At 43.0% G+C, this 15539-nt stretch overlaps 4 protein-coding genes across 5 annotated transcripts in view; 3 read left to right on the top strand and 1 right to left on the bottom strand.

Annotated features, from left to right (window-relative positions):
- Positions 1-6889, top strand: part of nmt2 (N-myristoyltransferase 2) — a 16323-nt gene extending 9434 nt beyond the window's left edge. The window contains exons 7-12 of the mRNA XM_024140146.2: positions 2440-2610; positions 2742-2850; positions 3018-3188; positions 4047-4214; positions 4303-4440; positions 4617-6889. Of these exons, the coding sequence (XP_023995914.1) occupies positions 2440-2610; positions 2742-2850; positions 3018-3188; positions 4047-4214; positions 4303-4440; positions 4617-4637 (778 nt within the window). The 3' untranslated portion in view covers positions 4638-6889. The remainder of the gene's footprint in view (positions 1-2439; positions 2611-2741; positions 2851-3017; positions 3189-4046; positions 4215-4302; positions 4441-4616) is intronic.
- On the bottom strand, positions 6730-8941 carry LOC112072762 (ribonuclease P protein subunit p38-like). 2 transcript variants are annotated; one of them, XM_024140147.2, is made up of 2 exons: positions 8482-8941; positions 6730-7925 (listed from the first exon to the last, which is right to left on the bottom strand). In XM_024140147.2, exon 2 carries the CDS (start codon positions 7917-7919, stop codon positions 7044-7046), a length of 876 nt encoding a protein of 291 aa, XP_023995915.1. In that variant the 5' UTR covers positions 7920-7925; positions 8482-8941; the 3' UTR covers positions 6730-7043. The 2 variants fall into 2 exon arrangements, with proteins under 2 accessions (XP_023995915.1, XP_023995916.1); XM_024140148.2 differs by having other exon boundaries at positions 8413-8568.
- A 223-nt stretch (positions 8942-9164) lies between these two features.
- Positions 9165-14197, top strand: LOC112072763 (acyl-CoA-binding domain-containing protein 7-like). The gene is made up of 3 exons (XM_024140149.2): positions 9165-9338; positions 12081-12198; positions 12519-14197. The coding sequence occupies exons 1-3, from the start codon at positions 9327-9329 to the stop codon at positions 12701-12703; spliced, it is 315 nt and encodes a 104-aa protein (XP_023995917.1). The 5' UTR covers positions 9165-9326; the 3' UTR covers positions 12704-14197.
- Positions 14026-15539, top strand: part of LOC112072765 (acyl-CoA-binding domain-containing protein 7-like) — an 8527-nt gene continuing 7013 nt past the window's right edge. The window contains exon 1 of the mRNA XM_024140153.1: positions 14026-14049. Coding sequence (XP_023995921.1) covers positions 14026-14049 — 24 coding nt within the window. The remainder of the gene's footprint in view (positions 14050-15539) is intronic.

Genomic DNA, 15539 nt, shown 5'->3' on the forward strand with positions numbered 1-15539 from the left:
CGTCTTCTCCCTGTCCTCTTTCTCCTCTCTCGTCCTGTATCTCCTCTCTCCCTCGTCTTCTCTCCTCTCTCTGACCTCTCTCTCCCTCTCCTCCCTCTCTCTTGCTCTCTCTCCCTCCTGTCTTCTTCCCTGTCTTCGTCTCTCTCCCTGTCTCTCTCTCTCTCGTCTCTCCCTCTGTCTCCTCTCTCTCCCTCTTCTCTTCTCCTCCCTCCCTGTCTCTCTCTCGGTCTCTCTTCTCTTCCCCTTCTCCTCTCCGTCTCTTCTCTCCCTTCCTCTCTCTCTCTCTCTTCTTCCCTGTCTCTCTCCTCTCGTCTCTCTCCTGTCTCTCTCGCTCTCCCTGTCCCTCTCTCCTCTCCTCCCTTCTCTCTCCTCTCCTCTCCTCTCTCTCTCTGTCTCTCTCCTCCTCTCCTCTCCTCCCTGTCTCTCTCTCTCCCTGTCTCTCGTCTCTCTCTCTCCCTCTCTTCTCCCTCTCTCCCTCCCTCCTCCCTCCTCCTCTCCTCCTTCTCTCTCTCACTTAAAGAAAATGGTTGAGATCAACTTCCTGTGTGTTCATAAGAATTGCGTTCAAAGCGTGTGGCTCCAGTTCTGATCCGGGAGATCACGCGAAGGGTTAACTTGGAGGGTATATTCCAGGCCGTCTACACGGCAGGTGGTACTTCCCAAACGTGTTCTACCTGCAGGTACACAGACACAATTCATGAATTTGTCCTAACATAATGAGAATACATAGAATGCATAACTTAAGTTGCCTAACTGTAGTAAGTTGACTGTAACTAGAGTATGTAACAGGAGTGTTGTGTTTTGTGAACAGTACTGGGCATCGTTCTCTGAAACCCAGGAAGCTGGTGGAGGTGAAATTCTCTCACCTGAGCAGAAACATGACGCTGCAGAGAACATGAAACTGTACCGACTACACAGACGTAAGAAACACAAACACACATGTATACACTTGCACACCTAATCGTATCCATTCACTCTCTCCTACATCTGAGCTCAACACTGACAAAACTTTTCCCCAGCTGACGGGGCTAATAAACTTTGCTTTATGTTTACAGGCCTGTGTGATTGTTGGTGTATGTGTATAACTCCCCTTTCTCTCCGTGCTCTGTGAGCACATAGACCCCGGGGCTTGCGAGGCGAGATGGAGAGCGTGATGTGCGTCAGGTGACGGAGCTGCTGCAGAACACATGAGACGTTTCCAGCTGGCGCCTTCTATGTGCGAGGAGGAAGTGGCCACCTGGTTCCTCCCTCAGGACAACATCATAGACACATTTGTAGTGGAGGTAAGGCGTCTGTCTTTTTGTTTGTTCAATTAGATAATTAGATGGTGATACTGAACAAAAATATAAACGCAACATGTAAAGTGTTTGTCCCATTTTTCATGAGCTGAATAAGATCACAGGAATGTTCCATACTCACAAAAAGCGTATTTCTCTCATATTGTGCCCACTTGTCTACATCCCTGTTAGAGAGTATTTCTCCTTTGCCAAGATAATCCATCCACCTAACAGGTGTAGCATATCAAGAAGCTGATTAAACGGCATGATCATTACACAGGTGCACCTTGCGCTGGGGACAATATAAGACCACTCTAAAAGGTGCAGTTTTGTCACACACACAAGGCCACAGGTCTCAAGTTTTGAGGGAGTGTGCAATTGGCATGCTGACTGCAGGAATGTCCGCCAGAGCTGTTGCCAGATAATTTAATGTTAATTTCTCTACCATAAGCAGCCCCTCCAACGTCGTTTTAGAGAATTCGGCCTCACAACCGCAGACCACGTGTAACCACGCCAGCCCAGGACTTCCACATTCGGCTTCTTCACCTCAGGGATCGTCTGAGACCAGCCACACGGACAGTTGATAAACTGAGGAGATTTCTGTCTATAATAAAGCCCTTTTGTGGGGAAAACTCTGATTGGCTGGCCCTGGCTTCCCAGTGGGTGGGGCCTATGGCTGCGCCCTTGCCCAATCATGTGAAATCCATAGATTAGGGCCTAAGGAATTTATTTAAATTGACTGATTTCCTTATATACACTGTAACTCAGTAAAATTGTTGCATTTATATTTTTGTTCAATATAATTAGATACTGACTCTGAGTATTTTTAATATTGCGGCGATACTTTTTATATGTATTTTTTTTCGGTTATACTGACATCTGAGTTACTTTTTAATGATTGCCTATGGTAATTTTCTGGGTGTGTTAACACGTGAGTCACACACACACACGCTCTAACCACACACGCTCTAACCACACACACTAACCACACACGCTCTAACCACACACGCTCTAACCACACACGCTCTAACCACACATCAACAACATCGTGGACAGGTGCATGTCAGGGCTGAACTTGATGCACACCTTTTCCTCTCTCGCTCTCTCGCTCTCTCTCTCTCGTGCTCTCTCTCTCTCTCTCGCTCTCTCTCCCTCCCCCCAGCTTAAAGAAAATGGTTGAGATCAACTTCCTGTGTGTTCATAAGAAATTGCGTTCAAAGCGTGTGGCTCCAGTTCTGATCCGGGAGATCACGCGAAGGGTTAACTTGGAGGGTATATTCCAGGCCGTCTACACGGCAGGAGTGGTACTTCCCAAACCTGTGTCTACCTGCAGGTACACAGACACAATTCATGAATTTGTCCTAACATAATGAGAATACATAGAATGCATAACTTAAGTTGCCTAACTGTAGTAAGTTGACTGTAACTAGAGTATGTAACAGGAGTGTTGTGTTTTGTGAACAGGTACTGGCATCGTTCTCTGAACCCCAGGAAGCTGGTGGAGGTGAAATTCTCTCACCTGAGCAGAAACATGACGCTGCAGAGAACCATGAAACTGTACCGACTACCAGACGTAAGAACACACACAATGTTACACTTCCACCATCTATCACATCTCTCCTACACTGAGCAAGACACTTTTCCCCCAGCTGACGGGGCTAATAAACTTTGCTTTATGTTTACAGGCCTGTGTGATGTTGGGTGTATGTGTATAACTCCCCTTTCTCTCCGGCTCTGTAGAGCACTAAGACCCCGGGCTTGCGAGCGATGGAGAGGCGTGATGTGCGTCAGGTGACGGAGCTGCTGCAGAAACACATGAGACGTTTCCAGCTGGCGCCRTCTATGTGCGAGGAGGAAGTGGCACACTGGTTCCTCCCTCAGGACAACATCATAGACACATTTGTAGTGGAGGTAYGGGTCTGTCTTTTTGTTTGTTCAATTAGATAATTAGATGGTGATACTGAACAAAAATATAAACGCAACATGTAAAGTGTTTGTCCCATTTTTCATGAGCTGAAATTAAAGATCACAGGAATGTTCCATACTCACAAAAAGCGTATTTCTCTCATATTGTGCCCAACTTGTCTACATCCCTGTTAGAGAGTATTTCTCCTTTGCCAAGATAATCCATCCACCTAACAGGTGTAGCATATCAAGAAGCTGATTAAACGGCATGATCATTACACAGGTGCACCTTGCGCTGGGGACAATATAAGACCACTCTAAAAGGTGCAGTTTTGTCACACAACACAAGGCCACAGATGTCTCAAGTTTTGAGGGAGTGTGCAATTGGCATGCTGACTGCAGGAATGTCCYCCAGAGCTGTTGCCAGATAATTTAATGTTAATTTCTCTACCATAAGCCACCTCCAACGTCGTTTTAGAGAATTCGGCCTCACAACCGCAGACCACGTGTAACCACGCCAGCCCAGGACTTCCACATTCGGCTTCTTCACCTCAGGGATCGTCTGAGACCAGCCACACGGACAGTTGATGAAACTGAGGAGTATTTCTGTCTYTAATAAAGCCCTTTTGTGGGGAAAAACTCTGATTGGCTGGCCCTGGCTTCCCAGTGGGTGGGGGCCTATGGCTGCGCCCTTGCCCAATCATGTGAAATCCATAGATTAGGYCCTAAGGAATTTATTTKAATTGACTGATTTCCTTATATYCACTGTAACTCAGTAAAATTGTTGCATTTATATTWTTGTTCAATATAATTAGATACTGACATCTGAGTACTTTTAATTTGCTATTCTGTGTTTACCCTCAGGGTGCCGGTGGTGTGTTGACAGACTTCACTAGTTTCTACACCCTGCCCTCCACAGTGATGCACCATCCACAGCACAGAAGTCTAAAGGCTGCTTACTCCTTCTACAGCGTTCACACACACACTCCACTACTGGACCTGATGAATGARACTCTCATACTGGCCAAACTGGTACTGCACACACTCTTTCCAACATAAATACAAAGGTTCAACACAACGACGATCACGTCCATCTAAATGGTGTTTGTTTGTCCCACAGAAAGGCTTTGATGTGTTTAATGCTCTGGACCTGATGGAGAACAAGGTGTTTCTGGAGAAGCTCAAATTTGGTATCGGAGACGGCAACCTGCAGTATTACCTTTTTAACTGGAAATGTCCCCCCATGGACCCCGACATGGTGAGGCGTGTGTGTGTGTGTGTGTGTGTGTGTGTGTGTGTGTGTGTGTGTGTGTGTGTGTGTGTGTGTGTGTCAACAAGGTGGGATGTATTCCTGGGTGTGCTGTGAAATAATTTCATAATGGGAAATCAGTCAATAATTCTAATTATGTTTCTATCTCGGTCGCTCTGTTTCAGGTTGGCCTTGTTCTTCAATAACTAGTCTGTCTGTAACTGCTACACACTCAGAGGTCAAAGGTCTTCTTTGACCCCTAACATCGCTCTACCTGGACACACAGGTAGTCCCAAACTAGAAGAAGACAATGACAACAATCAACCAATCAAAGTGATCGGGAGGTGTGCATCACTTTAAGCATCTCTCCTGGATCATTTTTATCATGGAGAACATTCTCTCTGCTCACCCGGAACTGAGAACTCTTTTTAACCATCAACATCCTGAATGTGAAGTCATGCTCTGCCTGAGACAGACTCTTGTACAGTACACACACACTACATGAAGAGAAGGAAGACTTGCATCCAAAATGTTTTTCTTGTTTTKTTCAAAAAGGTGCATTGGTAACTGTGTTTGTTGYACAGTGCAGAAATGTAGTAACCTGTACATTTAATGCCAGAACATATTTATTCCTGTAGTGTGMGATATGGGGGGTGGGAGAGGAAAGATTCAACTAGCGTAGATGTTATTGACTTTGGTGTTCCTATGAACGGTTAGGAGGGGATTCTAGGGATTTTTGAGGAAGAATGTATTTGAAGCACAAATCTTAAGTTCTTAACTGAGTGAAAGGCTCCTTAACAACCCCAGGTGCATTTTATATATCGATTATTTCTGTTTTGTGTGTTTAGGTTTTTCAATATCTGAGTGTTTGAGAAACATAAAATGCAGGATGGGAATTTTATTATTTAAAAACTTTAAAAAAAATTGGTGTTTTGTGCAGCTAAAAGCATATATTATTTTAATAAGGTCCCAATTTTTTTCCCGGGCACAATTCTGATATTTAGGATTGTGCTTATATGTTGTGTGTTCTGTCACCATTCCTCCCATGTCTGTCAGTATTTGTTAAAACCCCTTAATCAAACCGGCATCTTCACCTATAAATAAAGGTACTGGGTTGGAGTATCAGGCAGCGCTGTGTGTATGATCCAGCACATGAAGGAACCTGTGATGAGAGAAAACAGCTGTTCTGTTTGCTGATGTCGTCATGTTTACTACAGTTAGATATACAAGTGTCCCTGTCAATGAGAAACTGAGTTGATTGTGTACATGGGGGAAAATACAATGTACAAAACATTAGGAACACCTTCCTAATATTGAGTTGCAGCCCCTTTCGCCCTCAGAACAGCCTCAATCGTCGGGACATGGACTCTACAAGGTGTCAAAAGCGGTCCACAGGGATGCTGGCCCATGTTGACTCCAATGCTTCCCACAGTTGTCAAGTTGGCTGGATGTCCTTTGGGTAGGGGACCATTCTTGATACACACGGGAAACTGTTGAGAGAGAAAAACCCAGCAGCGTTGCAGTTCTTGACACTTAAACCGGTGCCCCTGGCACCTACTACCATACCCTGTTCAAAGTTAAATCTTTTGTCTTGCCCATTCACCCTCTGAATGTCTTTAACCTGTCTCCTCACCATCTACACTGATTGAAGCTGATTTACAAGTTACATCAATAAGGGATCATAGCTTTCACCAAGTCAGTTTGTCATGGAAAGAGCAGGTGTATAGTTCTCATTCTTACACTGCCCTCGTGGGGAGTTACTTGCTGTTAGTGTTTCTGAGGTGTGGCTCTGTGAACGTGGTCTGCATCTGGGGCTGTGCCCAAACCAAGGTAATGGTCAGGTTCCTCTGCTCAGACGGTGCTGATACATGCCAGATCTTACAATGCCTGGATAGGTATTTTGCGTATCAGCTAACCATGTTATAGCAATCTGGTGCCCGACGGCACAGCCGATGACGTGGCACGCAACCATTGGTTGATGCATGCAGCATCTGAGCAAGGGAAGACGACCTATGTCAATGGCACAGAACACTGGGCATCCAAATAAAGATGGCTGAAATTGAACTGATCCCCAAAACCGTGAATCTGAGTCAGCCATGTGTTTATTAGTCCCAGGGTGTTGGGTCTGTTGTGGATGTATACTTKAACTTGTTTGAATTTGAGCATGAGACAGTTTTTGATACAATGCAGATACCCCTAGTGAGAGCACCCAAAGTCCTTGCCTTATTTAAGATGTTTTAAAATATATATATACTATTAAAATGTGTAGTTTTGAAATGACACACACCTTTCTCTAACTGAAAAACAGTATTTTTATTGAACTCCTTGGCAGGCTGTAAAAGAAATGAGGAATTAGAACCAGCAGCGTTTAGACAGGACCTCTCATCCGAATATGTTTCAATACTCACGCAAGCTATACCAGCATGATGGAATAAACTCATCTAGACTTTAAAAGATACATCTGAGTGTGCTGTCTAATTTATTTKATTTAAGTCCTCCATGGGATTTTGGGAGTGTTTCCTCCAGATTGGCAGCAGAYACCTCCACCTCCAATCAGCATCCAGGGCTGCCTACACTACRGTTTCATGTKATCTTTTGTACATAAATTGCTTCTACTTTTTCTTAGTCTTTGGTTTCCGTATTTTAGAGGGGTTCGGGATAATCTTTTTCACTTTAAGAGGCTGAAGTACGCAGGATGGACATTCGGTAACATCTGGAGAAATGTCTTCAATTTTCCGTTTTTGGCCTCTTGTCTCCTCTCCCTTTTCCACCTCCATTTGCCCCTCAGCTGTTCCCTCTTCCTCTCCTACCTGCCCCTCAACTGTTGCACCTGTTTCACTGGGAGGGCTTGGTATCCAGGCAACCTGCAGAGCAGGCACTCTGGGTACAATGGCTTCCACAGTGTCAGAGAACGTCCCATCCTCGTTCCTGTCCCCTTGTCTGAATCCCAGTGCCAGGACGCACTTCAGCCCCAGCAGTCCCGCCACACWCTCACTGAGACGCGGCACCTGGCATGCCGCCACGCCCCGCGTCCGGCACAGCGCTATCAGGTGGCTCGTCATGTGRGGCGGTTTGACCGACTTGCACACGAGCACCAGCCGGAGCTGGTTCCTCTCCAGAGCCTTGGTGACCTCGTTGATGCCGATGGCCAGCTGCCTCCTAGCGGCTACATCAGTCCAGCCTTGCTCTCTGGGTTTAACAGGACGTTCCGGTGTTACAGTGTCGAGGAGTATCTGTGGGGGCTCAGSTACCGAGTCATGTCCTGTAGGTGGGTTCTTATTTCTCTTTTTCCCCCACTGTCGAAACCCTTTCACCTCTTTCTTTTCCAGGCCAGTTGCTGACAGTTTGCTCTTCAGAGTGTCCAGGATGAAGTGTACATCATCACTCTGCAGCGGGCTCCATTGCAGTCTGTAGGGGGAGTTCAGGGAAGTCTTAGCTGGGATCTGCTTCTTCCGCTCCTTTTTCGACACTTTGCCTGGAGTGGCCATCTTTATCTGGAGTGAAGACAGGAGGAATTGACATGAACTGCTGACTCAACTCCCATATGTTATCACATTTACCAGCAGGGTAGCATATAAATATAATCTATTATATTGTTCTAGTTCTGTGGGGTAGACTCCTTGAATGTTAATTCACAGTAGTGATTGAGGGATGATGCTGGGGTGGGGCTTAAACTCTGTTCGCACAGTACAACCTTTGCCATAAAAACTAACACGAAAAAAACAAAACGTATCACTACAGCCTTTGGCTATGAGGGTAGATCTGGAATCAGATTACATCGTCAGATAAAGTAAAATAAGGGCTCTGTACTGTGGTCCTCTAACCTGTATGTAAAGTTAGTAAGTTTGCCCTGTAACAATGTTTCCCCTCAATCACTACTACACATCACTTAGCTAGCTAGCTGGCTAACTAGTTATTCAGCGACAGACACATTTCCCAGCATAGATATAGCGAGTAGTTTTAACAAGTTAGCAAACAAACCTAAATTAAACATATCGAGCTGACAAACTGCCATAGTTACTTAWATACCCACAGCCGTSGGGTTTTTACCTCAATTATAACAATWWAAAAAGCAGTTGTAGGTCAGTGCACACAACTAATGTGCTGTGTCCATGGGCGCAGCCATATTGTATGTCTGCGGTTYATGACGTTTCAARAGAGCCACGCCCCTCAAACGCGCATAGCGCTAATCTATTTGGCCGCGAGCAAAAGGCCACCAAACAATCTTCTAATATTATATTGACAATTTYRTAAGAAAAARCAAAGCRARMTAATAACACTAGCTACAAACSATATGACCCATCAGAACCACTGGATGCTACCAAGCCTTCAGTCTCCTGAATCAGACCCTCAGATGCACAGACTTCTGAATCAGAAGAACCACAGACTGCTGAATTAAAACTGAGTGGAGTCCAGCTGAGCWCCAGTAGGATGGTAGCCTACCATATCTCATCCTCCATCAATCACTGTTTCTACATCCAAATTACAAAATATATTTTTTTTTACCTAACACTGCCTCCAAATGCTAAACATGCCACAAATTCAATCCAAGTGAATTGTTCCTATATTAGAATATTCATTGAGCTACACAATCAATTTTATACAGTATGATTTGGTCATGAAACGCGAAAAATCCAATATTGACTTGCATTGATGCGAGTGTCCTTTTTAAATATTATTTTATTTTAGCGTCCTTTACGCGCCGCGTCTCAGTATGTTTGGTCAGCCAATCAGCTGTCTATCCACCCCACTGCCGTCCCGAGTCCCAAGGCGTTGACCGATATTTACTGTAAACTCCCAGTCTGTTACAGCTGCAGTCAGAGCTATTCACACAGCCGAGAGGACACGTTGGGCTAATACTACCTACAGTAGCCTACGGAGTTGAACWTTGCGAGATGTCTCTTCAGGTAGGCTATGTTTTCCCTGCACACTTGGCGMACACATRTTCTATCTAAGTGATGAGTCGATCTAGKTAACGGGGTTAGGCCTACGTTTTTATAAGAGATGCGATTGGTCGACTGATGRGGTAGCTGGTGGTAGGTAGGCTTGTACATACACATATAGACTACGTTTACCGTTATGTTCTRTATTTACTSAGTCATGCCTGTGTATTGTTTTWAATGCGTATGAAATTTAGAGCTTGATTTGCTAGCCATCTCGGGATTATGCGCAAGGATGCTGAGGTGTATTGGATACCAGCTGTCGTCATCAACAGAGGCCCTTGAGATCAAATATTTATTTTTATTTTTTTATTTAACCTTTATTTAACCAGGTAGGCAAATTGAGAACACGTTCTCATTTACAATTGCGACCTGGCCGCAATTGTATTAATGTTATATATATATAAATATTAATGTTTCTACAGACTAAGTATGCAGTGCTGTCACGCTTCCAAGACCAATAATAGCTAGGCTACTGTAACCTATTAGAATTAAACATTGCATGTACTACTTATTATAATTAAGCAATAATGTTGTTTCTGTGCTGCTCCCACTATGTACACAACACATTTTGCAGCGTTAAATCAACACTTAGAGTTAATTTTATCACCATCTCAGAGTACATATGGACCCACACTACAGAGTGTAAAAAGTACTTTTTTTTATAACACTTAAATGTAACACTCCGAAAGTGTAAAAAATGAACACTGCATTAAACTTGTCATTGTTACTCAAATGTAACACTATGGGATAATGAACTCTGTGTTATTTCTGTTCAACACTAGTGTTGATCAAGAGTTAACTCCTGTTAGTGTTAAACAAAAACACTGTTACACTGTTTTGGGTTTAAAGCCTAATTTGCATATTTCACATGGTGCCTTTTCTTTTTGAGGGAATGGTAGAGTTACCACCCATGACTATATTTGTTAGTGACAGAGACATTGTTGTTGAATTCTTTCATTTTAAAGGCCTGTGGCTTTCACCAAATAAGTACCTAGGTGAATGTTATCATTAAAATTAAACTTGACCAGCCGGCCGCGACCGGGAGGCCCAGCGTCGTCCGGGTTAGGGGGGGTTTGGCCGGCAGGGATCTCCTTGTCTCATCGCGCACTAGCGACTCCTGTGGCGGGCCGGGCGCAGTGCAAGCTGACCAGGTCTCTAGGTGTACGGTGTTTCCTCCGACACATTGGTGCGGCTGGCTTCCGGGTTGGATGGGCATTGTGTCAAGAAGCAGTGCGGCTTGGTTGGGTTGTGTTTCGGAGGACGCATGGCTCTCGATCTTCGCCTCTCCCGAGTCCATACGGGAGTTGCAGCGATGAGACAAGACTGTAACTACTACCATTTGGATACCACGAAATTGGAGAGAAAAAAGGGGTAAAAAAAAAATATATATATATATATTAAACTTGACAATACATTACACATATCATAAGGCCTTACTTTGATGGCCTCGTTTTACCCTAACACAGTGGTGTTAAGAAACTCCTGGTTTACAGGCCACATTAGGCCTGCGAGTCACATTATGGTGGCTTGCAAAGTGATGTGTAGTTCTTATTGTAATCCAGCCAGAGTTAAGATATCCAACAGTTGGAATTTTTATTCACCCGCAACCTACATTCAGAATGACTGTCACTGTTGGAAACTTGATTAAAAAAAAGACCTTAACCATTTGAACAGGAACAACTATTTCAGTAATGGGGGAAATAAATCTAACCAACTGATTGTATTAAAAACCTAGAGTCACAGGTCCAATATACAGGGGCTCCCTGCATCTCAGTGCTAGAGGCATCACTACAGACCCTGGTTCGATTCTAGGTTGTATCACAACTGGCTGTGATTGGGAATCCCATAGGGCGGCGCACGATTGGACCAGCGTCGTCCTGTTTTGGCTGGGGTAGGCCGCCATTGTAAATAAGAATTTGTTCTTAACTTGCCTAGTTAAATAAATATAAAATAAATAAATACAGGTGTCTGAGTAAAGGGTCTGAATACTGATGTAAATGTGATATCTGTTTTAAATTTTTTATAAATGTGCAAAAATGTCTAAAAACTTGTTTTCACTTTGTCATTATGGGGTATTGTGTGTAGATTGATGAGGGTGAAATTATTTTATCAATTTTAGAATAAGGCTGCAACATAACAAAATGTGGAAAAAGTGAAGGGGTCTGAATACTTTCCGAATGCACTGTACATCCCTTTTTTTATTTTGGTTGTACATTCATTTGATCTTACTACAGTGTAAGTTGGCCCAAAACCAACCAGATGAAAGTTGAAAGTTAAAACCAACCAGAAGAAAGTTGAAACAACCAGATGATCTTACAGTGTCAACTTTCTTCGGGTTGGTTTTGGGCCAACTTAACATTACACTGTAGTCAGATTGAATGAATGTACAACCAAAWAMTATTTTTGTTTTATTAAAACTGCATGTGGAACAGAAATTAGTTTGGGGGTTTCCTTTCTGATTAGATGAATGTGCCCATTGTCCCATTTAGCCTTGCTGTTTTTTTTTGTTGATTGGAGATCTGTGTAAAGTAGATTATTCATGCAAACAAATTGGCATCCACAGCTCTAAATGGAATAAGGACCCACTGTTTGGCTGCTCGGTAGTGGGCAGTAATAGGCTGTAGATTAGGTTACATTCTGGAGTTTCTGTGCTGTATTGTTTTCCCATCTGTCCCTTTCCCTCCATTCTTCCATCTCTCCGTGCAGGCAGAGTTTGAGCGAGTAGCAGATGATGTGAAGAAGGTGAAGTCCAGACCTTCAGACCAGGAGCTGCTGGACATGTATGGTCTGTATAAGCAGGCCATATTTGGAGACATCAACATTGGTATGTAATTTTCTTTGTGCCATTTAAAACATGCTAATTGAAATACATAATTGTACAGAACATACACAAGTGAAACGACCATTACAATTATATGGAGAGAATAACAATTATTTTAGCAAATTCTGGGTAGATAGTGCACTCATCTCCCAGATATCAGAAAACTGCTTTCCAAAATGGCCAAATCAGATACCCACACTAGTATTGGTAGGCCAATAGAACATAAAACCTTAAATCTGGTCTGGGTCCTCTGAAGTTCTCTTCATTTTTTTTTACCAGTCACCACTGATGTCCTAAATACTGTCCTCTCTTGTTCTCCACAGACAAACCAGGCATGTTAGACATGAAGGGAAAAGCCAAGTGGGAGGCCTGGGATTATAGGAAAGGTAAAATAAAAATATTTAGTCTTCTCTCAGAATGTAAAAAAGGAATCGCCTCCACACTAGCCTTCCATCCTCTACCCTTGTTTCAGTCTTTGGAACATTCTAATCCAGTGATGAACATTTAGTGAACAGAATGCTACAGTAAGGGGTAATGATAACCCCCATCTAGAGATTGTACTTGGCATTGAAGGCTGCAATTCACCAACACGTTTAATTGAAAATAATATAATGTACACTGGTGCGTGTGCGAGTGATGATGTTGCTCTAATTTGAATGTATGTTACCAGACTTACAGAATCCAAGATGGTAGCCAATCAGTCTGTCCGTTTGTATATGTGATCCTTGAGTGCAGAGTTTTAAGCGTTTTTATCTTTTAATGACCCTGGTCCTGTTTACAGACGCAACTACTTTTTACGTGAAGGTGGATGCTGTATATAACAACTATTATTTTTATATCTCAGTCTCTAATTTACTTATACAACGATTTCGGATTGAGAAGGACTTTATTTTTTATTACACCTTTCTGGAGTTGGAGCTCGCCGTGTCAGGAGCGTCTGTCTGCGCGCAAGGCCTGCTACGCGAGCGCAGGTGCGCATTGAAGACTAGGAGCGGAGAAGCGGTTATCGGATTGGAAAACCTGATGCACCGTGGGCGGTGGGAAAATCTACCTTGTAATACACAACGTCTACTGGTCGTTGCACACCTGTGCTGAAATACCTCTAAAAACAGGCATTATGTATCTGTGCCTGCTCTTTACTCAATGCCATACTGGATTAAATAGGCTGAATGATCAATGGGTGAGTGAATTATCTTCGCTTTATGCCCTACAATTTGCAAACACTCCGACGAGACCATCCTTTCAAAACCACTAGGAACTTGGTATCTCAGCAATTACATTTGTACCACTCTCAACGCAACTGGACCTAGACTTGATGGCATACTTCCCAAATCTCAAACTATTGAATTACTTTTTTTCTGTGTCGAAAGACTCAGTTCGTTATATTGACAATATTGCTGGCTCCGCCAAGTCCTCACGTATTGGGCAACTGAGATATATTGTTGTGCTTTTATTAATGATCTCTGGTAATGTGCGACCAAACCCTGGGCCTGTAGATACCATGCAATCTTTACCGACTCCCTATGATTTTAAAACAGAGCAGGTTTTGGCCTCTTGCATGTTAATGTCAGAATAATATATATTTTTAAATAGACATGATTAGAATATGGGCCAAAACGACAAATAGACGTAATGGTTTTATCCGAAACTTGGCTAAAGAAATCTGTGTCAAATAACGCGATTTCTATTGACGGGTACACGGTTTTTAGAACGGATCGGATTAGTAAAGGACGAGGGGTTTCAATTTATGTGAAATCCTAGTTTAACACCTCTGAAATGATCTCGATTACCAAAGCCAAACATTTTAAATTGCTTGCGGTTAAAGTGAACATGTACAAGGACTCCCACATCACTGTAGTCGGCTGCTACAGACCGGCTTCGGGAGACGCACTTAACGCTCTTTCTGATGTCCTGCACAAGCTAAATGACTCTGAATTCATTCTTTTAGAAGATTTGAGCTGGGACATGCTTACATCTGTATCCGACTCTTTTAAAGAACAGTATGACTCTCTGAATCTCGCTCAATTAATGAATGCGCCTACAAAACCGAATCCCAGAGCACCTAACAAAACAACGCTATTGAACATTATTCTAACGAATACCCCTCCCAAATACACATCGACTGGAATATTCTGTAATGATGTCAGTGATCACTGTGCAATTGCTTGTTAGAAATACAAAAGTGACCAAACCCCGTTATATTTTTAAAATACATTTTAGACAGTTTGATGAGCAAGCGTTCTTACATGATCTGTACCATAATATTGACAGTAAATCTGATTCCCGATGTTGACACTGCCTGGGACTATTTTTATATGAAATTTGTGTCGATTTGTGATAAGCATGCCCCTGTGAAGAAATGTAGAATCAGTGGAATGGACAATCCCTGGTTTTCAGATAACTTGGCAGAATTAATTAGAAAGAGAAATATCTCTTGGGCTCAAGCTAGACATACAAATGCTCCTGTTGACTGGACCTACTTCAGAGCGCTAAGAAACAAATGCACAGGATTGATCAGGAAGTCCAAATCAGATTACTATTTAAATGCTGTCACAGAGAGCCTAAACACCCCTACCAAGTTCTGGAAGCTAATCAAATCAGTGTCAGGTTCTAATGTATCCTCTGGCCTTCCTGACAATTTAATGTAGGGGTTTTTAAGAAGCATTTCATATCTGCTGGGTCAGTTTTTGATAATGGTGGAACCCAGGCCTCTAATGTAAGCTCTGTTACAGTAAACTATGATATAGGCCCTCATGTGAACCATTTTAATTTTGAGCCTGTTTCTTATACTGAGGTCTATAAAGCACTAAAGGCAATAGACACTAAACAGTGCAGGTCCAGACAACCTGGACCCCTACCCCTTAAAGGTAGCAGCTGGTATTATTACTGAACCTGTGGCTCACATTTTCAACTTGAGTCTCTTGACCTATTCCATACCCAGCATTTGGAAATCAGCTTATGTCCTCCCACTGCTAAAGGGTGGAGATCCCTCAGATGCTAATAACTGTCGTCCTATGTCTAAACTCCCTGTCCTGGCCAAGGTCTATGAATCCCTAGTGATGATACATTTATATATTCATGTGCTCCTTCTCTGGTTCAGGCTGTTGAAGAGCTCCAGACTGCTTTTTGGTCACTGCAGGCCTCCCTTTATGGCCTCAAACTGGTCTTGAATATACAAAAAACTAAATTCATGACTTTTACCAGAGCTAGAACTCTGCCAGAGAATGTTAGCATTGTCACATCTGGTGGCTTATCCATTGAAAAAGTGTCATCCTACAAATACCTAGGTATTTGGTTGGATGACAAGTTGTCCTTTAAAGTTAATGTGGATAATCTTGTGACAA

The sequence above is a fragment of the Salvelinus sp. IW2-2015 genome, unplaced genomic scaffold (assembly GCF_002910315.2).
Source record: "Salvelinus sp. IW2-2015 unplaced genomic scaffold, ASM291031v2 Un_scaffold2030, whole genome shotgun sequence".
NCBI classification, from domain to species: Eukaryota; Metazoa; Chordata; class Actinopteri; order Salmoniformes; family Salmonidae; genus Salvelinus; species Salvelinus sp. IW2-2015.

Excerpts from the sequence above, each read along its gene's own strand:
- LOC112072763 (XM_024140149.2), top strand. Across the intron at positions 12,199-12,518 it reads ATTTGGAGACATCAACATTG|ACAAACCAGGCATGTTAGAC; the intron begins GTATGTAATTTT and ends TGTTCTCCACAG.